The 24,684-nt window shown below is 38.3% G+C and overlaps 1 protein-coding gene across 1 annotated transcript in view; it reads right to left on the bottom strand.

Annotated features, from left to right (window-relative positions):
* The window catches only part of LOC123311362, a 1,278,848-nt gene that overhangs the window by 387,983 nt on the left and 866,181 nt on the right, over positions 1-24,684 (bottom strand). Inside the window, exon 21 of the mRNA XM_044895271.1 lies at positions 5,891-6,338. Coding sequence (XP_044751206.1) covers positions 5,891-6,338 — 448 coding nt within the window. The remainder of the gene's footprint in view (positions 1-5,890; positions 6,339-24,684) is intronic.

The following is a 24,684-nucleotide window of genomic DNA, read 5'->3' as shown; positions in this document are numbered from 1 at the left end:
TTGTACATCGTTCGCGCATAGGACATCAAACCAGCACTCGTTTTTCAAAAATTCATTGAGTTTGTGGTAATTGGTTATTTTTTTCATAATTTTTTGAACTTCATTGTGTGTTTTCTGTTGCTGTTTTATCGAAACTCCCATCATGAAGTGATCAGTGATACCAGAACGAAGAACAAATGGTGTTACAGTTTCAGACAAGTTATCGATGTTTTTCGATTTGATGAAAAAATGATCGAGATGTGTCGATGAAGTATTTGTCTTTCTTGTAGGATGACTTATACATGAAAAATAAGCATTCTGGTATAATATGTTCAAATATCGATTTATTTCATCACTATCTGTATCAAACAAATTCAAATTGAAATCACCTGTAAAGATCTCTATTTTCTTAGAATCAATAGACTGCAAATAATCTTCCAGATCATTCAGCAACAAAGGGATACGCGTAGGAGGCGGCCTGTACATTGAAGTGATACCAAATGTATGATCAATACCACAGTCCACCTCACACCTGATTAGTTTGATATCAGTGAATTCAACTATTTTTGCTCTGATGTGGTATTTGTCTTTCACGTAGATAATCAGACCATCATTCCTGTTGAAATCAGACTTACTAGAAAAAATTTCAAAATGATCAATATGAAAATCGGAGATATTATCAACCTGAAAAGTTTCAGAGAAAATCATAATATCAATTTTATCCAAATCTATGCTATTCAGGTAAACACATAATTCATCAAAATTTTTACGCATGCTACGTATATTCAAATGCAATATATTAAATCTATTCAATCCATCAAATAATTACGATGATAGTTTAGTGTCTGAAAATATAATGAAATGAAAGATTTAGAGGCATGCAGACAGGAATTGAATTCTGAAAAAAGTACCACCCAGAGCAGGATTCGAACCTACGACCCCCCGATTACCGGTCAGGTACTCTCCCAACTGAGCTACCCGGGCTGACGTGAGGATCCATCTGCATTGTCTGGAAACCACTATCTTCAGAATTCACATGTTAGTGTTATCACTTCCGAACTCCGGCGTTCGAAAGCGATTGAAAATGTTATAGGTGGAGGGGATACACATTCGCTTTCAATGATCTTCGGGATTCTACATATCCATTTCCCGGTGCGTCGTCGACATATAGCGATATCAGCGGGGATCGGATGCGAACCTCCGATCATTGAACAAATTAAGCCGAAAATATAAATTACGATGATTTTTTTCAGAATTCAATTCCTGTCTGCATGCCGCTAAATCTTTCATTTCATCAAATAATTGTTTTAAATTTTTAATGTCATCAAAACTGACACACGACCCCACCATATCCATATACTCCAACATAACTGATTTTGTAGTCATAAGATAAAGAAAAAAAAATACAATACAAAAATAAGAATATCCCAATTTGAACCAAATGAGCAGTAATGAAAGATGACTTCCATTTTATCACCGCGTCCTGTATATAACTCAAGAAATTGTTTGTGTGTTAAATTTGTTCAGTGAAGCGAAATCACTAACCTTTTTCACATTATCACCATTGCGGACAAAAACACTACCATGCTGTGTAAAGACATTTTTCCTGTTGAACATTTCCCTGGCAGAATGGAGAAGCCTGAGTCGACTTTTTGTCAAATCCTCCGTGATCCCTATTTTAGTTCCCTTCAGCTTTTGTACATTTTTGTGTACTAATTTCTTCTTTTGATGGTTTTCGAACTTGACGATAACCGGACGAATTGCCTCCTTTTTCAAACCAACCCTGTAGCATCCGACGACATCCCTATTTGTTACATCTATTTGAAGTTTCTCTTTACAGAGATTCAGGAATTTATCCTTTAATTTTTCATTCTCTTCTTCCGGAAGGTTATAAATACATACATTGTTTATCTTATCAGCCTGATGCACATTGTCGATTTGAAATTCCATTTGTTTGATCTTATTAGATTGTTCTTGAATGAATACATTATTTGTTTGACTTTGATTATCGATTTGAATCTCCAACTCTTTTATTTTATTGGACTGATCTTCAATAGTCTTCTGCATCATATTGAGTTTTTCATTGACCTTCGATAATAATTTATCGAGGAAATCATCCTCATTGAGTAAGTCTCGGAGGGCTTCTTTCACAGCAGTTTTAATATCAGTATTGATTTTTGGACCCATTTTCAATTAATGGTCAAGATTCCAGAATGATTTCAACTATGACAGAATTCACTTTAGATCGAACAAATGTTATAACTTTGTTGTTTATGAAGGAACGGTATGTTGAACGTGTTTACTCTTCGGATACCATATGATGAATGATGAATATTTGGTTGCCTTTCCGTTTTCGCTCATTTCTTGGATCATATTAATCTTAAGACTCACACATAGGTTCGGTTTAAAGCAGATTACAGGTACTTCTGCACCGCTAGTTCACTTTGTACCCTACATAATATCATTGTGTAAAGAATGAACTGAATAGAACTGAATAAAAGTTTTATAGTTATTGTGAGTTTTATTTTCCCCGAAGGATTTTACAATTCTTCAAGTAGTGATAGTTACGAACATATGACCCCATGGATATAACCTTCTGTGGCTGTTGCTCCTAGACACATGTAGAATATGTATGCCAACAGGTTGCAAGTGTCCTCAACCCTTCAAAGAGGGGTGGTGCCCGAGGCCTCTATTTTCGGAGGAGAACACGAAAAAGATGGAGACGGAAGTGGCGTCGCAAATCTTACCTTTGGGAAGATAAGATTAGATAGAAACTTCTTTAAGTTCTTATATTCTCGTATTTTTTCACGTGCCTACTGAAAGAATGTCATTCGATTTTCGAAATCATCATTATGAAGCTACTGATGTTCTGGTACGTGGTATGGGTGAAATTTTCACCTATGTACTAATATTCCCAACATACTCCTCTGAGATATTCCTGAGTCACGAGAAATTATAAAATAGATATTAAATAGACCTACGACCTACATGAGGATTATGGTTAACCGCAGCTAACAAACCGATCTCATTGTCCAGTATCCTGTCCAGCTTCTGTCGGTCGATGCGTTCTTTGTGTTGATGTTGATAACTATTACATATTTCTATGGGGATGGCTGTGCACACCAGAGGATAAATTATTAAATAAATCACTCAAGCACTTAAATAGGCCTCAGTCATCGGCATTTGGTCACCATCTAAATTTCACGGGCCATTCATTCAGCCCCAACCATAACTCCAAGATCCTCCACAGACTTACAGCAAATAGATATAACATTAAGATGAACCTTTTAGAAGATATCGAGATATTACGTGAGTTGAGTTCAAATACGAATTGTGTAAACACTCAGGTGAACTTAAATTTAAATAATAGTTTCACTCCTTTATTTAAGAGTTTGATGTAACTCTTGAGGTCCTTGTCATGTAGGTGTCCTTTTGTGTGTTCGTTTCCGCATTGTGTCCCGATTTTAATGTAATTAATTTATTTTTTATTTTTTTTTTAATTTTTAATTTGTAATGATTGCGAGATTCCCATAGACCACTACGCCTATGACCATATTTATTTCAGGTCACCCTACGGTCGGCATATTTAACACTATGTTGATAGTTGAGATGTTTCTTTCATGTCATTACTACATTTATGTCATTCTTATGATTGTTTATGATCCCCTTAATTGCGTCGTTGATATGATTTTTATATGTTTCTGAAGTTTTAATTTTTACCATTTTGAATGTACCTAATTTGTTGTTGCGATACTTTTACTTACTCGCCGAAAATTGCGATAGTTTCCTAGACGGGTAACTACTATATCCATGTATTTGTTATTATTATACAACCTCTTTCACCCTTCTAAGAAAACCCTGATGATGGTCTTGTTTTAGACCGAAAGCGCTTGGTTTTTGACATAAATAAATTAAATACCACACCGTAGTACTCGTGATTGATTTATTTAATAAATTACATATTTCGTTCATAATGAATTGATCGAGTAAATTTCGAAATGCACTCGAACTAGTATCAGACACGTCTAGGTAGACCCTTTCTCCGACGGTCGAAAATAAGGCGGTGAACACATATGAGCGGCCGCGGCCACGATCACGATCACGATTGAGAAGCGTCCCATGCAAATGTATTATTCCGCACATAATATCACGATCTGTTCAGCGATATAGCGACGTTCAGTCGCGATGTCTCACGATCGTGATCGTGATCGTGGCCGCGGCCGCTCATATGTGTTCACCGCTTAATTCATGCATATTTCTACAATGCCTATACTTTTTACACATTTCTTCATAAACTTTTTAGGGTTTTCACTCCCAATCTCTGAAACAAAATCAATTAAAAATGAAATCAACGATTTGCTCCTGCGTAAATTCTTGCACTAATTTGTCAGGAGCAAATTAACTAGAAAAAATTGTTGCCTGACAATGAACTCAAAATAAATAACGTTGAAATTATAATTCTTCGTAACGTTTCGGAGTCTATATCAGACTCCTTCATCAGACGGAAAAATCTACTCTTGAAAATCTTCTGAATTGTCGCTTTTTGTCTGACATTAATTGTCAACACACAGAAACAGAGACTGCACAGAAACGTTGATTCATTTAATTTTGAAATTACCGGATGACAGTTCCTTCTTTAGTAAATTGATCCAAATATGATCTATTCCTATCGAACAATTTGCCAAATTATTATCTTGATCTAATAGAATACACGTAGACAATTAATGTCAGACAAAAAGCGACAATTCAGAAGACTTTCAAGAGTAGATTTTTCCGTCTGATGAAGGAGTCTGATATAGACTCCGAAACGTTACGAAGAATTATAATTTCAACGTTATTTATTTTGAGTTCATTGTCAGGCAACAATTTTTTCTAGTTAATTTGCTCCTGACAAATTAGTGCAAGAATTTACGCAGGAGCAAATCGTTGATTTCATTTTTAATTGATTTTGTTTCAGAGATTGGGAGTGAAAACCCTAAAAAGTTTATGAAGAGATGCAAAATCCTCCCATAATAAATTTCAATCGATATTTTTACACATTTGTTTACTTGCTTTTTTCAATGTGCTCATCGTTCATGACCAAAATATAGAGTATTCCTGATCATAGAATAGAAAAGGAGATTTTTCTTCGGCGATCCTCTGATGTGGACATATTTTATGAATTGCATTTAAAATCCGATGAATAAAATTTGAAACAAAAGTTGCTGCTTTTTTCATGAAAAATAAGAATGCGCACTGAGAAATATACCTTCCCATTCCAGTCCACTCTCTCATATTCCTACAATATCTACATATATAATGAACCGTTATCTCCAAACATTCTTGATTGAGACAGAACTTTTATTTGTATTTTATATGTAAGTATTTCTAAAAGACCAAACATTTCACTTTGTGACAAGTCGTATTCATAGCAGACCACATACGTTACGTTGATTGGTTGAAAGACTATTTGAGTACCTATTCAGGCCAAGCGCTCAAAATGGGTCACCTTGTCACAATATGTGACAAAGATTTTAAATTCATCCAAGCATTTCCGAAAAAAGACGGACAAATCCTTTATGAGCAGAAATGCAGACAAGTTGAGAAGTATCAAGAAGACTAGGAGTTAATATTGCCATAGCATGGAGAAAGTTGCCCAAAATTCAATTATTGTTGTTGGTCAAAACAAGTCGAAGCAAGAAGTGACGTCCTCTGATTTCAGACAGATACTCATTCAACTATTTCGAAGAAATGACATTATAAAAATATAGAATGTTTTCGTCAAGTTGCTGAAAATTTGATTTTTAATTTCACGTGGAAATTATTTTCTCGCATCATTGATATCTAGAAAGTCGTGAAGTTATGTTTCTATTGTGCATTTTTACTAGTTATGAAAAATTTTCTAAAATATAGAATGACATGTTTCAAATACCTGGTGCCGGAACAATTAAACCAGAAATCATTTCCTCGCTTATAACAGGAGGTTCCGTCGGTGGTGGAGGACAAACAAGGCTTTCTATTATATCATCGGTTGCTCTCATTATTCCTGCCAAGTCAGGAGGTTCTTTCCTCGATGACCGCATCATCATACATAACGCTAGTTCCTCTTGTAGCACACTCTCTAAGTACATCATATCCAGGTCAGACACGATTGCTCCATTGATGACCATAATTTCATCGCCTTTTATAATTCCGTTTTGCATGGCAACACTTTTGTCTTCTACCCGACTCACGTAACAGCAGAGCTCATCTTGCCTATCTGCATTTTCGACTAATTCAGCCTCAACACTGAAACCCCACATCTGCTCCAGGGTGCTCCGGGCTAGTTCCACCTGATACAAAATTTTAGCACAAACTTCGACCACCTCGTGCGTATGCAACTGTAAAACAAAATGAAAGGTTATTTGATGAGTGTCTCTTTGGAATATGTGACATTAAAATTGTGTAAATTCGTGAATATAAACAGAACATATGTAGTTGAATCGGAAAATTACAGACATTCAAAATGAAATCAAATCCTTTCGTTACTAATTAGTTCCAATTTTTCCATTCGATAAATATCTTGTGAGTTTTTAATGTGAGTACCTAATGTTTGTGATTGTAAATCGTCTAACCTGCAAACTTTCCAATCAAATATTAAACTTAAATTGTAAAATCGGGAATAAGTCCAAGTTCCAGAAGTCAAGAAAGCTGCAATTGTGTATGCGAGTTATGTAAGATTGAAGTACACAAACAACGGAAACATTCTGTAACTCCAGAACAACGTATGTTCTACCCCCAACGCTTTATACCAGGGGATGGAAATTTGAGCCTCTCGAAGCAGGGGATGGGAGTGTACATCACTCACATGTTAAGGATCAGAAAGTTTATACAGAGACTGCTTATAATTTATTTATACATTTAGATAGCAACATAAACAGGGAAACAATTACCCACAAATAATGTCTACAATGAACAAAAATTGCACTACAGATTTGCACAGTTATACAGAAGTTGTAGTATAACACGAAAAAATATTCTCGAAAGTATTTCAAACACAAAAATAAATAAGAAAAAGAAGTCAATATAATAGAAACCAGAACAGAACTTTATCATCATATAATTCCTTTAGCTTCCAGAATGCCCGTGATGCCGAATTGATACAGTTTTGTATTTCCGTGTCTAGGTTAGCCCTAGTATTTATGAATCTTCCCAAGTATTTGAACTGCTCGACCTGTTCTAGAGTTTCATTCTCCAGGCTGATATCTGTTTGAAGGCTTTCTGGCGGGCTTACTAGGATTTTGGTTTTGTCAATATTGAGTAAAAGGCCTAAATCTTCGAATATATTATTATGTTTATAGGTGTCCAACATTATCTGTAGATCCTCTGAGCTGCTAGCGATAAGTGGACAGTCGTCCGCATATTGAAGTTCAGTGATGAACTTGGTAAGGGTTTTTGCTCTGAGGCGCTTCAGGTTAAACAGGCCTCCATCAAATCTGAATCTTATCCCAACACCTCTTTCGGACATACTCATGTCAGCAATTATCGATACAGCTATGGTGAAAATATGGAACAGTAAAGGCGCTAATACGCAGCCTTGTTTTATTCCAGACTTGTTTGAGAAATGGTCGGTTGTAGAACCATTATGCTGCGTTCTAGCGGTTTGTTGGTATGAAGGCTTTTACACACTGCTAAGAATTTTTCGGGTACTCCAAGACGTGCCATGATTTTCCATAGCTCTCTCGATTCAGCGAGTCGAATGCCTTACTCAAATCGATGTAGGCTGTATATTCCTTGATTATTGTTCACGCGCCTTCTCTTGCAGCTGTCGCAGTGTAAAAATTAGGTCCACCGTACCTCGATTTGGTCGAAAGCCGCACTGGGATTCCGGTAATAGCTTTTCAAAGAGTGGAACCAGACGATTAGCCATAATCTTCGAGATACTTTAACCGGCCACACTAAGCAACGATATGCCCCTGTAGTTGCAATTCGACGTATCGCCTTTGTTCTTATAGAGGTTGATAATTAAATGGTCTCTGAAGTCTTGTGGCACATCTCCCTGTTCCCAGATCTTGCGGAATAGTGTTAGGAGACTATTGACAATGTCTTCGTCCAAGGCTTTGAATATTTCCGCTGGAATGCCGTCTAGACCAGGTGAATTATCATTTTTCATATTTTTATTCGCACTTATGATTTCCGACATTGAAATTTCGTCATCAAGCGATGTCATCGGACTATACGCGGGGAGCAGGTCTAAAATGGATAAATCCGAGTCGTTATTTTGATTCAAGACCTGTGAGTTATGCTCCTTCCATCTTTCGAGAATTTTTCTATCATCAGTTAGAATAGCTCCATGAGCATCTCTTATAGGAAAGTTAGCTTTTCTGCTTGGACCCATAAACAGTTTTAATAGATTCTAAAAAAACGCCTGTAGTCATGGTTATCGGCGTAAGCTTTTTCTTTCCACCAGCTGTCCTTGATTTTTTTTATTTCTTGACGGACCTCGCGTTTTATGTTAATAAAACATTTTTGGGCTGCAACATCGCCAGGCTCGTTAATTGCTGTTCTCATCGCTTTGTGTTTTGCCTCCAGAAGGGGTGCGATATGAGTTTCTTTGACGGCGAACCAGGCTGGGGATTTTCGGGAGCGTTCTGTGCCCAGTATTTCTTTCGCTGTATTTGTAAGAGATGATTTGAAGCGGAGCCAATGTCGTCGTTATAATCCGGTGGTGTTAGGCTATCTTTGACGACAGCTGTGAAGCTTTCCTTTGTAGAAGGGTTTTGTAGTTTGGAGATTTGAAGGCGCTCTCTTAGTAATTTTGGCTTGCGTTGGTATTTTCGGAGCATTGAGATCTTCATTCTCGAGATTGTAAGCCTATGATCAGTCCAGCACTCCAGATCTGCTCTGGGTTTAGTAACCAACACCTCTTTGAGATCTTTTCTTCTCACGATAACATAGTCGAGAGTATGCCAATGCCCTGAGCGCGGGTGACGCCAGGTCCCCCTTGAATTGGGTCTCGTAATAAAGAAGGTGTTCGTTATACACATATTGTGTTCTGCACAGAGAGCCAGCAGACATTCTCCGTTCGGATTGATGCTGTCTGTGCCGTGTTTACCTATTATTCCTGGCCAAAGTTCTGAGTCTTGATATTTACTCACTCTGGCGTTGAAGTCTCCAAGGAGGATAATTCTTTCCCGTTTTGGGATTTTACTTAATGTAGCAACGAGTGTTTCGTAGAAAGTGTCCTTTGAGTTATCAGAGGAGTTCAAAGTGGGTGCGTATACTGCAATTATGTTCACAAACGTGTTATTTGCTGCAGGAAAGCGAAGGGTCATTAAACGTTCTGAGATGCCAACTAGATTTTCGGTTAATTTAGCTGCCAGGTCGTTTCTAATGACAAAGCCTACAACATGTTGTCTGATTTGGCCTTCTTGCAAGCCCTTCCAGAAAAAAGTATACGCATGTTCTACCAAGCTACCTTCGTCCGAGAAGCGTGTCTCGCTTAAGGCAACTATTGCAATAGATGTTCGTTGCAGTATGCCTTTCTGGTCGGTCGGCCTTTGGGTTGTCTAGCAAGGTTCTGACGTTCCATGCTGCAAAAGCTATGTTCTTTTCATTGGTTGTTGTACGATGATTCACTCGCTCAGGCAGCCTGCCCCGGAGATCTGAATGGAAGGGTATTTCACCTTCGGATACAAATTTTGTCCTGTTCGACTGATCCATCTTTTTATAGGAGCTGCGTTAGAAGGTGATTTAAAGCTGCACTGGTAACGCTGTCAGTGCAACTTTGGTTGCGGTTGTAACTAGATTATCTTGTGGCACAGGTATCCTGAGACGACAATAATAATAATAATAATAATAATTTTATTCATTCTTTAGGACAGGTTACATCTGCATAGAACACGTCAGAAATGAAAACAAAATGAAAAATTAAGAAAAATAGATTAATACCCTAGTAACAAAGAAAAGTAAATGAAAAAAAAAATCCATAAACCTCAAACAATAGAAAAATTCAAAAATTCACCAACACTATAAAAACAATTCACAATCAATAATTCCTTTATTTCTCTCTTGAATTCTCTGTACTCCAAAACTTTTAACTTCTCTGGAAGATGATTAAAAAGCTTGATACCACAGTACATGGGTGAGTGCTCAAATTTAGTTGTTCTATGTTTTGGAATACAGAGAATATCCTTATGCCTGGTATTGTAACAATGAAAATCAGAGCATTTCTTCAGTGAACCAATGTTTCTTTTAATATATAGTAAACATTCAAGTAAAAAAATACAGGGAAAACTCAACAATCTGCTCCCAACAAAGTAGGGTCTACAGGACTCCATAGGTGAAAGATTGAATATGAGTCGAATGATCTTCTTCTGTGCGATAAATACACGATAACTTGTAGACGACTCGCCCCATAATACTACGTTATAACTCAGATGAGAGAAGACAAGTGAGTAATAAATACAAATTAGAGATTCTTTTGGTAGAATCTGCTTGAGACTCCTAATGGCGAAGTATGCACTACCCAATTTCGAACAAACTGAGTCAACATGATTCTTCCAACTCAGAACCCCGTCAACCCACAGTCCGAGGAACTTTACACAATCGGAATTCTTCAACTCACCTGTCGAAAGTTTCAAGCTCAGCTGGCAATTCATATCTCGCGACTGAAAGTACAGGAGATCAGTCTTATTTATATTCAGGATTATAGAACTCCGAAAACACCAATCAGTAAAACAGCCCACTACAAGTTCACACCTAGCGGTGAGTTCAACAAGGCTGGATGCTCGAATTATAAAAGAAGTATCGTCAGCAAACAAGACTATTTTGATATGTGCTAAGATCGATGCATAAACAATAACATAAAGAGGAAGATCATTGATAAATAAAATAAATAAAAGAGGTCCCAATACAGAACCCTGCGGGACTCCTAGTTCCGTCAGATATTTGGAAGATTCTTGCTGGCCTACACGAACGTAGAAGTCTCTGTTTTCCAGAAAATCTCTAACCCAGTCGAGAAAGACACCCCTAAATCCGAGGCTATACAACTTAGCCAGAATAAAATCGAAATTCAAACAGTCGAATGCTCTCGACTCATCAAAAAAAAGTCCTGCCACATGCGATTCGCCATCCAAGCAGTCGTATACAAAATTGATCAAGTCGCAAGCAGCTGTATTGGTCGACCGGTTGAGTCGAAAGCCATGTTGGCTTTCTGTGATCAACGAAAATTTATTTAAGTAATTTTCTCCATGACTTTCGACAGAGTGCTCAAGAGAGATATTGGACGATAATTCGCAATATCGTCAGCAGCATTCTTCTTGTGTACGGGAATAACCTTAGCAGTTTTTAAGACGCTAGGAAACCTGCCTGAAGTGACCGACAAGTTAATCAGATGGGCGAGATGCTCAGAGATATAAGGTGAGAGAACCCTCAAAACCCTAACGGAAATCATGTCATACCCAGAGCTATTTTTATTTTTCCGGGCATTGATAACGGCATGGACCTCCTCGGTAACTACCGGAAAGAAAAAGAAGTTTCTATCCGATAGCGGCTCAGTTGTACAGGAGCTCGATAGCCCGTTCCGGAAATGCTGGTTTAAACTTGCAGAACAAATGTTGGAAAAATATTCAGCGAAAATATTAGCCACTTCCAATTCGTCACAATGTATTCTCCCGTCTATATTCAAAGTGATTGAACTACGGTAGCTCTTGTTAGCAGTCTGCCTCCGAACTAGGTTCCATATTGTTTTGACCTTGTTGCTAGAACTATCTATGAGATTTTTATGGAAACTGAACTTGGCCAGGTTCAACATTTTCTTGTACTCCTTTTTCTTTGTGATGTAGAGTTCTCTGGTCCTGTCAGATTTCAACTGTTGTGAAAGCCAATGAGAATTTTTCAATTCGCGATTTGCTGTACTTATTTCCTCAGTTATCCACTGATATCCACTGTTATCCACTTGATGGGACAAGGTCTGAGACTTAACTTAAGCAAAGCAGAGAGCCATTTCCTGCTCAAGCCAATATTTAGGCTAGGTGATTTTGGGAAACAGAGTTATAGCGCTCATGTTCGGTCACCTGAGCCTCGTTCGTAAGAACAGGGTGCACTGCGAGTAGGTGAGGTTGGCATTTGAGAGGAGAGACTATAAAACGCATCCTTCCCCCTTACACCCCCATAAGACTTGAAGAGGCAATGACAATACCAATATGAAGGTCGAATATGAGATGTGAGTCAAATGTCACGCCCACGTAACTATACCTACTATATATGGAGAGCGCACAGCAAAAGATACAAGATACAATCAAGCTGAGATGGAGTGTCGGGCCTTTTTGTCTACCAGGCTCATAGTGAGAGTTTGTTGCCTCCGAACTTCTATTCCAATTCTTACATACAGTACATATTTTTCAATGATAACGATTCAATTACGATAAGGATTATTATTATTATATACAACAGTATGAATAGCAAAGGTCATGAGCATTCATATATTCGAGGTTCTTTTCTCGGTAACATAAAAAAATGCAAATTCATGGCTGGATGGAAGTAACCAAACTATCGTCATAAAATTATTATCCCTCAGAATTATTGACATCCACTTCTACCATATCAACAAATAGACATGCTAAAAATACGAGAGCTCATCATACCAACACATCAAATCATTACATGAGATCACAAGTATAAAATAAGGCCTTAAATTTTTATCGAATAAAATAAGGATTGACGGAGAATGAATTCGATATCACAAAACGCGGATATCTTCTGAACCACTGGACCGATCTCCAAAATCAAGCCTATATTTCAGAATCACCTTTCATTTATTATGAAAACAGTATTTGCAAAAAAAACTGAATTTAGTTTTTACAAAATTCATTGATTTTTTCTGGAATTCATTTCATCATCCTTCTCATAGTGTTCTCAGTCACTTTCTGAGATACTGTCTTCCACATTTGTTTGAATTCCTAAATTTTTTGATTGATTTTTAGTCTTCTTCAATTTTCTTTTTACCAGAGCCCAATTTCTTTCAATTGGTCTGAGTTCTGAGCAATCAGGTGGATTGGCCTCTTTGAGGAGCTTCGTACCATTCTTGGTGACCTTGCTGTAGTGACATGGCCACAAAATTGTTGACACATCGTGCTCATGTAAAAAATGGTGAAAGTCTCTTCTTCAAGCATTTCTCGTTTTATATTTTTGAGTCAACAGAGCCTTGGCCAACGAAAAATTTGCTCCTTTTCTCACAAGTGCAAATTGCTCGACAAACCAGGAAGTTTTTAGGAAATTTAGCTTGTTTCTTCACGCGAAATTGTTCATCAACATTCCCAGGAGAGTCTGCAGTATAAAATTCCTGACCAGGAAGCTCCGAGAAATCGGTCAAGACGTAGTTATTTGGGCCACTGTCCGTCCTGAGAGGTAAGGATTCTTCTCAAAGAGGCTAATGGCTTTCTTCACTTTTTTCGGGTACGAAACGACTTTTTCCTCCCTGTTCCTTCCGTGTGGTTGATTGTGAGGTCTTCCTTGAAGCCTTTAACAACTCTTGATACCGTTTCCGGACCAACGCGAACCTTTTTTGCGATTTTTGTTAAGCTCCATTTTGATCAGTGTGAAAAAGTTTCAACATAAATTCTCGTGTTTCCACTTCGCTTGACATTTTTCGGCAGAATTGAATAAAATAAATATAAAGTATATGTTTCATTTGTTTCGGACGTTCATTACTAAGTTTTCTATTATCAGCAGTCTTGATTTTTTCAATTGGTTTAAAATGTTTCGGGGTTTTTGTGATAGCGAATTTATTCTCGTTCAGTACTTCTTCGCGATTCAAGGATAGGTTGCGCCCTCTATAAACGTTGAGCTTCCGGAATCAGCATAGTAGAGTGTCGTGTATCGTTTCCGTAAAGTCTATTATAATATTTGTTATTTGTAATTGTGTGGATATTCGTGTTATGTACTTTGGATTTTTATATAGTAGCGTAGTTTCTTCTTTTCATAAATTAAGTAGTTTGAATATTAGTTGTTAGTGTTGTTTAGTTTGAATAAGATGATGGCTAGTGTTGAAAACAAGCCATACGTCAGTTTGTGTGAATATTTCAAATATTTTAACTCCATTCCGAGTAGCAGGAATGTTTTAGAAAGTGGGCACATAAAAAGTTATTAATATTTCCGGTAACCATTTTCCATTTCAGGATAAGCAATATTAAATGCTGGGCATTCAATTATGTGTGGAAAATTGATCGGTGAAGGATATGCTGTAATATCTGCATTCAGCTGTTCATGCAAGGCTTGAGTAGCAGGAAGATGCAAACACATCTCAACCCTGCTTTTGTATTGCACCAGGTTATATGAATTCGATTTATTTGATGTCTTGTGACGAGGCAGATTTTGCTCTGTCAAAATGGGAAATTTATTCACCGATACTTTCATGAAAGGACCCGACAATCGAAGTACTTTGGTAAGAAAACCGTTATATTATCATAGGGAGGCTTTACCGATCAATATTTTGACATTGTTCTCCACCAACCAGTCCCATTTTTGTAGCGGAAACCATATATGTCTTTTGTTTTCAGAATTCATATATTTTAGGATTTTTTCCGTTCAACTGTACTTTTTCTGACTCAAAAAAGGTCTTTCAACTTGTTCCGTTCTTCCTTCTCTTCAGTTGTTTCCGTCTCTTTCCGTCCCAGCTGATTGACCGGACAGTTTCAGTATATCCAATGGGGAAATGAGTTACTAATAGTGGGGCGTTGAAGGTCAAGAGCGAATTAATTGAGATCGAGGTGCCAAGGAGAGTGTATAAGGTGTTTTACCGTTTACATATTCGACGAGTTTGAAAGTTTAAGGCAAGTCACAAGTGCATATCTGAGGATATCTTCGCTATATTCCACGCTCATTTAGTCCGTTGGACTGGCTGAAAATACCTACCTACCGTTTAAACTTGATCTAGTTATTGTAGGCTGTGTAGAGTGCCGGCTTCCACGACCGTTCGACCGCCGTTGGGTCCCAGGAGGGCTTGGGGTTCCAACCGTATTTTTGGTGCTCATTTTGTTAATATACAGGGTGTCCGGGAAATACCTGTACATAATCTCACCAGAGATAAAGTGAGACTAGCTGGTTACGGATTGACTATAAAAAATAATTTCTGGATTTCCCTAGATAGCTACAGGGTGATTTTCCAATTTCATGGAAATACTTAGACCATCATAAAATCCAAACTTATTGACGGATATTATTCAAACTTGGGAGTTTATTGACACATGCTAAGGTCAAGCGTTAGCCAAATTTAGACATTCATAAGAAAAATTATTGTTGATGTGACAACTTTGAGCGATACCAAACATTGAAGCATAATTTAGCTTCTTTCTAAAAAGCTAATCAATTATTTGTAATACGAAATACAAAGTGTTTTTTCACCCTGAACACTTTAAATGAAAATTAATTAGTCCGGCCCTGGAAAAATGGAATAATTGATATCTTTCTAACTCGACCTTAGCATGTGTCAATAACCTCCTAAGTTTCAATAATATCCGTCAATAAGATTGAATTTTATGATGGTCTAAGTATTTCCATGAAGTTGGAAAATCACCCTGTAGCTTCATAGGGAAATCCAGAAATTAATTTTTTACAGTCAATCCGTAATCAGCTAGTCCAACTCTATCTCTGGTATGAGTATGTAAAGTTACTCCCCGGACACCCTGTATTGCCGACTTCCGACCGATCAAGTTACAGGTTGACAGCTTCTTCCGACCTGCTGTCTGACTGTCAGCCATTTTGAGGGTCGAAGAGAGAGAGAAAAAGAGAGACACGGTGCACTGCAATTGGACTGGGACCAGCCACCGTACCGATTTCCGCTGACAGAGGGAGTGTCTTGCCAGGATTTCAAAATTTAAGTGTATTTACCTTATATTTCCACCGTATTCCTCTTTAATGACCGTACAAAATCTAACCGTATTTACCGTCTTTTTCAACCGTAGTTTCCTGGAGAGACCGTATATCATCAGCCGCCCGAAATCGACCAGGCTGCCGGTTGACATCAACATTTGTCAATACTTGTACATTTCTGTATATAATTTAATCCAGAAGGAATAAAGAACTGAACGTTCATCTTGTTCCAGTTATTTTTGCCAATGAGAGTTTGTTCCCTTAATCATTTACAGCTTGATTTTCGTCAGATGAGGTAGGTTCTCTTGTTGAACAATTAAAAATTAAAAGAAGGCAGGGACCAAGAAGACGCTATCAACCTAGCTTTCACTGCTACACTTCTCCACTGATCATTTAATTCTACCCGGGCTCTCTGATTCTTTGGAGATTCTGTGAGAGATATGAGGTTTCACATTACCCCACTGTCACCCGAGCAAAGGTAAGGAGCGTCCAGGGTGAGAGGAAGAGCCCATCACATCTGGCGCCCGAGCAGGGACTTCTGCTCTTCTGTGACTAGTTCCTGTTACCGTTACCGTCCGTACCGTTTCTTTATTTTTTTCCTTTTTTTTTATCGAACCAAAATACTCTACACTGGCAAATTGGTAACCGTTCTTTGTTACTTGTATATAACCATTGAGTGCATTTTGTAAATATTACTTCTGATTGCTTGGTGCTGTGAAAATGGATGTCAACCGACTGAAAATCCAAGAACTTACGTGGGAGCTAGAGGCAGGAGGCTGTACTATAGGACACGCCGTTCAGGAGAAGAATGCTCAACTGAGAAAGGCTTTCCATTCCGAAATTCCGTCAATATCAAGAGATGACATTGACCAGGCACAGGAAATTGGTGTTTGTGGTGCCAAGTTGTTCGACTTGATGGGAGAGATATGTGAGTTCGATTCTGCTAATAGGGACAATGAGTTACAACTCATAAGAAGCCGGCTATTGCACGTTCAAGGCCGACTGAGAAGTCTATCTCCGGAAGCTGCCAGTCTGCTTCACAAGAAAACCGAGCTGAAGCAATCTCTGAAGGTTGCTATGAGATTGCTGGAAAATACTCACTGGTTGGGTGGTGTTCCAGGGAATCTCTCCGCCAGCACACCGTCGCTGATTTACCAGGAATTACCGGACTTCGCATCTAGACTTGGTCCATGCTTGATTCCGTGTTGAACAACCGTTGGAGAGGCAGACTTATGGAAATTGGGAGAAGATGGAGACATATCACGACCGACACTCCAAGGTGACATGCCCACAAAGACCGTCAAGAAGTTTGTAGGGTAATAACCGAACAAATTGAACGCAGTATTTTGCAGAATCGAACTACATACAATCGACCGCCAATTGATGTCCTTCCATTTACCGTCGAACAATCTCTACCAACCACCCAAACCGATGAGGACCACATACCGTTAAAAACATCCCCTGAGTCAAAACGAATAGCGAGGAATTTCACCTAATCAACAAGGAGAGTTTCCTTTGCGTCATCTCCTACTGTAACCGCTGGGGTGAGAGAAGTGGGAAGCGAAGCATTAACGACCAAGGAAACCGAACTGACGACCGAATATCCGTCGACGAAACCGCCGAAAACTACCGATTATTCCGTTCCTACCGTTCCTGTATGGATATGGAGCCTGACATTTGATGGGTCGAACAGTGTGACCCCGTTTCTGGAAGAGGCTGAGTATCTTGCCGAGGCTAGAAAGGTGAGCCACGAACAGTTATTTGTGTCCATCTACGAGTTGTTACGTAAGGATCCAAGAGACTGGTACATTCCCTGAAAAAGCACATTCAGCGACTGGACAGATTTCAAGGACCAACTCCTAGAGGCCTTTCTTCCTCCTGATTAGGAAGGGATTCCACTAGAGGAGATCAAGAAACGTACTCAAGGAACTACCGTTTGAACTTGATCTAGTTATTGTAGGCTGTGTAGAGTGCCGGCTTGCGCGACCGTTAGACCACCGTTGGGTCCCAGGAGGGCTTGGGGTTCCTACCGTATTTTTGGTGCTCATTTTGTTAATATATTGCCGACTTCCGATCGATCAAGTTACAGGTTGACAGCTTCTTTCGACCTACTGTCTGGACTGGGACCAGCCACCGTACCGATTTCCGCTGACAGAGGGAGTGACTTGCCAGTATTTCAAAAATTAAGTGTATTCACCGTATATTTCCACAGTATTCCTCTGGAGTGACCGTACAAAATTTTACCGTTTTTACCGTCTATTTCAACCGTATTTTCCAGGAGAGAGTCCGGTACCAACTCTTCTCCAGTACTCATAAAACAATCAAAATTTTTCGTTATTTTTGGTGAGAGCAAGAAATTTCGCCCCTTCAATCTTCTTTCGTATGCAGCCATCTATATCTCACGGCCTGACAAGCCGATGTGAGAGTTGCGATAAATTGTGCAAACTCTCTGATTTTTATTACCTTACGTTTCCGAAGGTACGATACTTTCTCGAGAATTTTCAGACGTTTTACAATCGGCAGTTGGATGGTGAGGTCCAAAGTGTCGAAAATGAAACCTAAAAATCTCGTGTCCGGTTTCAGAGAAACTTTTTCCTCATTAATAATGGAGCCCAGGTACCTGAGCAGTCCACAGGCTTTAAGAACGTTCCTAGAGCATTCCTTTTCTGAGGTTTCCAGAATTCCCATCCGAGCGTAGATTTTGAATAACCGGTTTTATCATTTAATTGAAAGCATTAGGTGCCGATGGCAAGCCAAAGCATAAACTGTTGAACTCGAATAATGTTTAATGGAAAAAATATTTTCGATAATGAAGATGAAATAATTTAATGAATTTTGCAGTCTCGAATCCTTACCGATAGTCTCTAGAATTTTTGTTGTCTTGATCGTCTCAGCTAAATCTGTACCGAAAAGCTATTCTGCTGGTGTAGATTTGACTACCAGCTCTCATGTTTTTGTTGACAAGAGGAGTTATCAAAGTTCTTTTCAGACACGCAATAGAAAACATTCGATAAAATAAAAAAAGAATCATTCAAACAAGTCAGTAAGTTAGTCCTTCAGTCTTCAGGTATAATCTTTTTATTTGCCAAGATAAGGTTCCTTCCTTTGTCAACCTGATTTTGGATCTCTACATAAGAACCACCTCGAGCGACATTCGTTCTCGAAAGGATGGTTGCGATTACACTTTTCAATTTCGGAGGTGATAAAAATGAAATGTTATCAGGGATTTCATATTTTAGTTGGGGAGCAAGGTAACCACTTTTCATCGCACGTGACTATCCGGTGAAAAAATGAATCGTCTTTTAGTCTTGATACCAAGGAACAGCAAGCCTCGAAGCGGTTCCGTTGCTGACGCTCGCTCAACTCAACGGAACCCACCTATCTAGCTTCTTTACTTTACTTTAAGATGACTTATTATTGTTCGGATGGTAACTTCAAACCTTGCTGCTAGTTCACGGATCGATTCGGATGGATTTGCTTCCACTGCAGCTTTTAGTTGGTCGTCATCCACCTAGCTCTCAGGTTGTTCATGTGGTTCATTTTGAAGATCAAAATCTCCAGATCGGAATTTTTCGAACCATCGAGGTACTGTACGTTCGTTTTCTACATCCTTTCCAAACACATCATTGATATTTCGACTAGTTTGCGCTGCATTAGTTCCACGCCGGAATTCATATTCGGAAATAACTCGTCTTATCCATGGTTCACAAATATCAATCTCCAAACGATGATACCATAGACTCTTTGAAACAAAACAGTGCATCTAAGAGCCCGATGGCGTACCTTCTCAATGAAAAAATAATTATGGACGATCGAAGTTGAATAGTCGAGATATCTGATGTCAAACTTGAGATTCGAGTAATAGGACATTTCATATTTAATGACCTAATAATTTTTAGTTCTTTTGCTTTGTCTTGGGTTTGTTTGTTTCAGGACTGATCTCGACAAATTGGAAAACGAGCACCGACTTGAAATGCTGGCGGAAAAAAGAAAACTGAAGCAGAAACTAAATATCAAGCTGTTCCTCTGCTCAGAACGTGCTTAAAAAAAAGCACCTTCAAAGCATGAGATGTCAACACAGCATCAAGAGGAAATCTGTACTGAATTTTAGAAATGGAGATTTATATAAAGAAATCAATAATGTAAATAACAGCATCAACACATTAGTGTTGTAATAAAAAATGCAGAAAATTCCACTTTCCTAAGAAATTTTTATGAACATGGTCCCGAAGTGCATTGTGAACTACAATGCACTGACTGCATTTGACATCTTAGATGTTTGCTCGGGGAGCAAGAGCGAGAATGTTCCTGATAAACTCGCGGCAGCCAGGGTAAGTTGATCTGTCAGAGGATCAGCTTCATTGCTATAGGGAGAGATCAATAAATTAGTCCTCCGTTTCAAAATTACTTGGGCATGTGTATTCAACTTGAAAAAAAGCGGTTACCAAGCCTGGTATTTCGAGAGACGTACAACAATAATACCTTGAGCCTTTTTTTTCGACAGTCTGCTAATCAAAGGGAACAGAATAAATGCATAGAGAAGTACAATGTCGACCAATTCGAAGTGAATGTCTGCAGCGAAATCTCTATACCATGATATATATTTTTTGCCTTTTCGGTTATTAGCAGAAGCAAACCTATTTCGGTAGTCCCAAAATTTCTTTCAATTATCATAAAACCGTCATTACTCAATGTTCATTGCCTCTCAGGAAGTGGATTGTCTTGCACTTTTATGTATGATGCGAATACTACCATATTTTTCGATTCGCACTACTTCCAGATTAGCTGAGTCAAATAATTTAATGCTGCACGCTGCCAATTTTATTTATATAATAGTGCAGTTGTATTGTCTGTTCTTATGAGAATTTTTTCATCAAAAGAATGTTTCCCGAAGAATTTCAGTCCCAAACATATTTCAGCTCTAAATAATTAATATAGGTACTTTCAAATTCATCTATCCCAGACCACCAGACATGAGTGCTTTCGCCCATACAGTACGCCCCCCAGTCCGAAAGGCTAGCATCAGTGAAAACTTCATTGAATTTTTCGAAGAACATATGTGATGATAACACCATTTCAAGTCCGGTACCAACTCTTCTCCAATACTCATAAAACAATCAAAATTTTTCATTATTTTTGGTGAGAGCAAGAAATTTCGCCCCTTCAAACTTCTTTCGTATGCAGCCATCTATATCTCACGGCCTGACAAGCCGATGTGAGAGTTGCGATAAATTGTGCAAACTCTCTGATTTTTTAATAAAAATCAGAAACGTAAGGTAATCCTTACGTTTCGGAAGGTACGATACTTTCTCGAGAATTTTCAGACGTTTTACAATCGGCAGTTGGATGGTGAGGTCCAAAGTGTCGAAAATGAAACCTAAAAATCTCGTGTCCGGTTTCAGAGAAACTTTTTCCTCATTAATAATGGAGCAGTCCACAGGCTTTAAGAACGTTCCTAGAGCATTCCTTTTCTGAGGTTTCAAGAATTCCCATCCGAGCGTAGATTTTGAATAAACGGTTTTATCATTTAATTGAAAGCATTAGGTGCCGATGGCAAGCCAAAGCATAAACTGTTGAACTCGAATAATGTTTAATGGAAAAGATTATTTTCGATAATGAAGATGAAATAATTTAATGAATTTTGCAGTCTCGAATCCTTACCGATAGTCTATAGAATTTTTGTTGTCTTGATCGTCTCAGCTAAATCTGTACCGAAAAGCTATTCTGCTGGTGTAGATTTGACTACCAGCTCTCATGTTTTTGTTGACAAGAGGAGTTATTAAAGTTCTTTTCAGACACGCAATAGAAAACATTCGATAAAATAAAAAAAGAATCATTCAAACAAGTCAGTAAGTTAGTCCTTCAGTCTTCAGGTATAATCTTTTTTTTTGCCAAGATAAGGTTCCTTCCTTTGTCAACCTGATTTTGGATCTCTACATAAGAACCACCTCGAGCGACATTCGTTCTCGAAAGGATGGTTGCGATTACACTTTTCAATTTCGGAGGTGATAAAAATGAAATGTTATCAGGGATTTCATATTTTAGTTGGGGAGCAAGGTAACCACTTTTCATCGCACGTGACTATCCGGTGAAAAAATGAATCTACTTTTAGTCTTGATACCAAGGAACAGCAAGCCTCGAAGCGGTTCCGTTGCTGACGCTCGCTCAACTCAACGGAACCCACCTATCTAGCTTCTTTACTTTACTTTAAGATGACTTATTATTGTTCGGATGGTAACTTCAAACCTTGCTGCTAGTTCACGGGTCGATTCGGATGGATTTGCTTCCACTGCAGCTTTTAGTTGGTCGTCATCCACCTAGCTCTCAGGTTGTTCATGTGGTTCATTTTGAAGATCAAAATCTCCAGATCGGAATTTTTCGAACCATCGAGTTACTGTACGTTCGTTTTCTACATCCTTTCCAAACACATCATTGATATTTCGACTAGTTTGCGCTGCATTAGTTCCACGCCGGAATTCATATTCGGAAATAACTCGTCTTATCCATGGTTCACAAATATCAATCTCCAAACGATGATACCATAGACTCTTTGAAACAAAACAGTGCATCTAAGAGCCCGATGGCGTACCTTCTCAATGAAAAAATAATTATGGACGATCGAAGTTGAATAGTCGAGATATCTGATGTCAAACTTGAGATTCGAGTAATAGGACATTTCATATTTAATGACCTAATAATTTTTAGTTCTTTTGCTTTGTCTTGGGTTTGTTTGTTTCAGGACTGATCTCGATAAATTGGAAAACGAGCACCGACTTGAAATGCTGGCGGAAAAAAGAAAACTGAAGCAGAAACTAAATATCAAGCTGTTCCTCTGCTCAGAACGTGCTTAAAAAAAGCACCTTCAAAGCATGAGATGTCAACACAGCATCAAGAGGAAATCTGTACTGAATTTTAGAAATGGAGATTTATATAAAGAAATCAATAATGTAGATAACAGCATCAACACATTAGTGTTGTAATAAAAAATGCAGAAAATTCCACTTTCCTAAGAAATTTTTATGAACATGGTCCCGAAGTGCATTGTGAAGTACAATGCACTGACTGCATTTGACATCTTAGATGTTTGCTCGGGGAGCAAGAGCGAGAATGTTCCTGATAAACTCGCGGCAGCCAGGGTAAGTTGATCTGTCAGAGGATCAGCTTCATTGCTATAGGGAGAGATCAATAAATTAGTCCTCCGTTTCAAAATTACTTGGGCATGTGTATTCAACTTGAAAAAAAGCGGTTACCAAGCCTGGTATTTCGAGAGACGTACAACAATAATACCTTTAGCCTTTTTTTTCGACAATCTGCTAATCAAAGGGAACAGAATAAATGCATAGAGAAGTACAATGTCGACCAATTCGAAGTGAATGTCTGCAGCGAAATCTCTATACCATGATATATATTTTTTGCCTTTTCGGTTATTAGCAGAAGCAAACCTATTTCGGTAGTCCCAAAATTTCTTTCAATTATCATAAAAGCGTCATTACTCAATGTTCATTGCCTCTCAGGAAGTGGATTGTCTTGCGCTTTTATGTATGATGCGAATACTACCATATTTTTCGATTCGCACTACTTCCAGATTAGCTGAGTCAAATAATTTAATGCTGCACGCTGCCAATTTTATTTATATAATAGTGCAGTTGTATTGTCTGTTCTTATGAGAATTTTTTCATCAAAAGAATGTTTCCCGAAGAATTTCAGTCCCAAACATATTTCAGCTCTAAATAATTAATATAGGTACTTTCAAATTCATCTATCCCAGACCACCAGACATGAGTGCTTTCGCCCATACAGTACGCCCCCCAGTCCGAAAGGCTAGCATCAGTGAAAACTTCATTGAATTTTTCGAAGAACATATGTGATGATAACACCATTTCAAGTCCGGTACCAACTCTTCTCCAATACTCATAAAACAATCAAAATTTTTCGTTATTTTTGGTGAGAGCAAGAAATTTCGCCCCTTCAAACTTCTTTCGTATGCAGCCATCTATATCTCACGGCCTGACAAGCCGATGTGAGAGTTGCGATAAATTGTGCAAACTCTCTGATTTTTTAATAAAAATCAGAAACGTAAGGTAATCCTTACGTTTCGGAAGGTACGATACTTTCTCGAGAATTTTCAGACGTTTTACAATCGGCAGTTGGATGGTGAGGTCCAAAGTGTCGAAAATGAAACCTAAAAATCTCGTGTCCGGTTTCAGAGAAACTTTTTCCTCATTAATAATGGAGCAGTCCACAGGCTTTAAGAACGTTCCTAGAGCATTCCTTTTCTGAGGTTTCAAGAATTCCCATCCGAGCGTAGATTTTGAATAACCGGTTTTATCATTTAATTGAAAGCATTAGGTGCCGATGGCAAGCCAAAGCATAAACTGTTGAACTCGAATAATGTTTAATGGAAAATAATATTTTCGATAATGAAGATGAAATAATTTAATGAATTTTGCAGTCTCGAATCCTTACCGATAGTCTCTAGAATTTTTGTTGTCTTGATCGTCTCAGCTAAATCTGTACCGAAAAGCTATTCTGCTGGTGTAGATTTGACTACCAGCTCTCATGTTTTTGTTGACAAGAGGAGTTATTAAAGTTCTTTTCAGACATGCAATAGAAAACATTCGATAAAATAAAAAAAGAATCATTCAAACAAGTCAGTAAGTTAGTCCTTCAGTCTTCAGGTATGATCTTTTTATTTGCCAAGATAAGGTTCCTTCCTTTCTCAACCTGATTTTGGATCTCTACATAAGAACCACCTCGACCGACATTCGTTCTCGAAAGGATGGTTGCGATTACACTTTTCAATTTCGGAGGTGATAAAAATGAAATGTTATCAGGGATTTCATATTTTAGTTGGGGAGCCGACGATGCTCAATC

Source organism: Coccinella septempunctata, chromosome 4 (assembly GCF_907165205.1).
Source record: "Coccinella septempunctata chromosome 4, icCocSept1.1, whole genome shotgun sequence".
Lineage (NCBI taxonomy): Eukaryota > Metazoa > Arthropoda > Insecta > Coleoptera > Coccinellidae > Coccinella > Coccinella septempunctata.
This window is presented reverse-complemented; position numbering and strand designations above follow the sequence as displayed.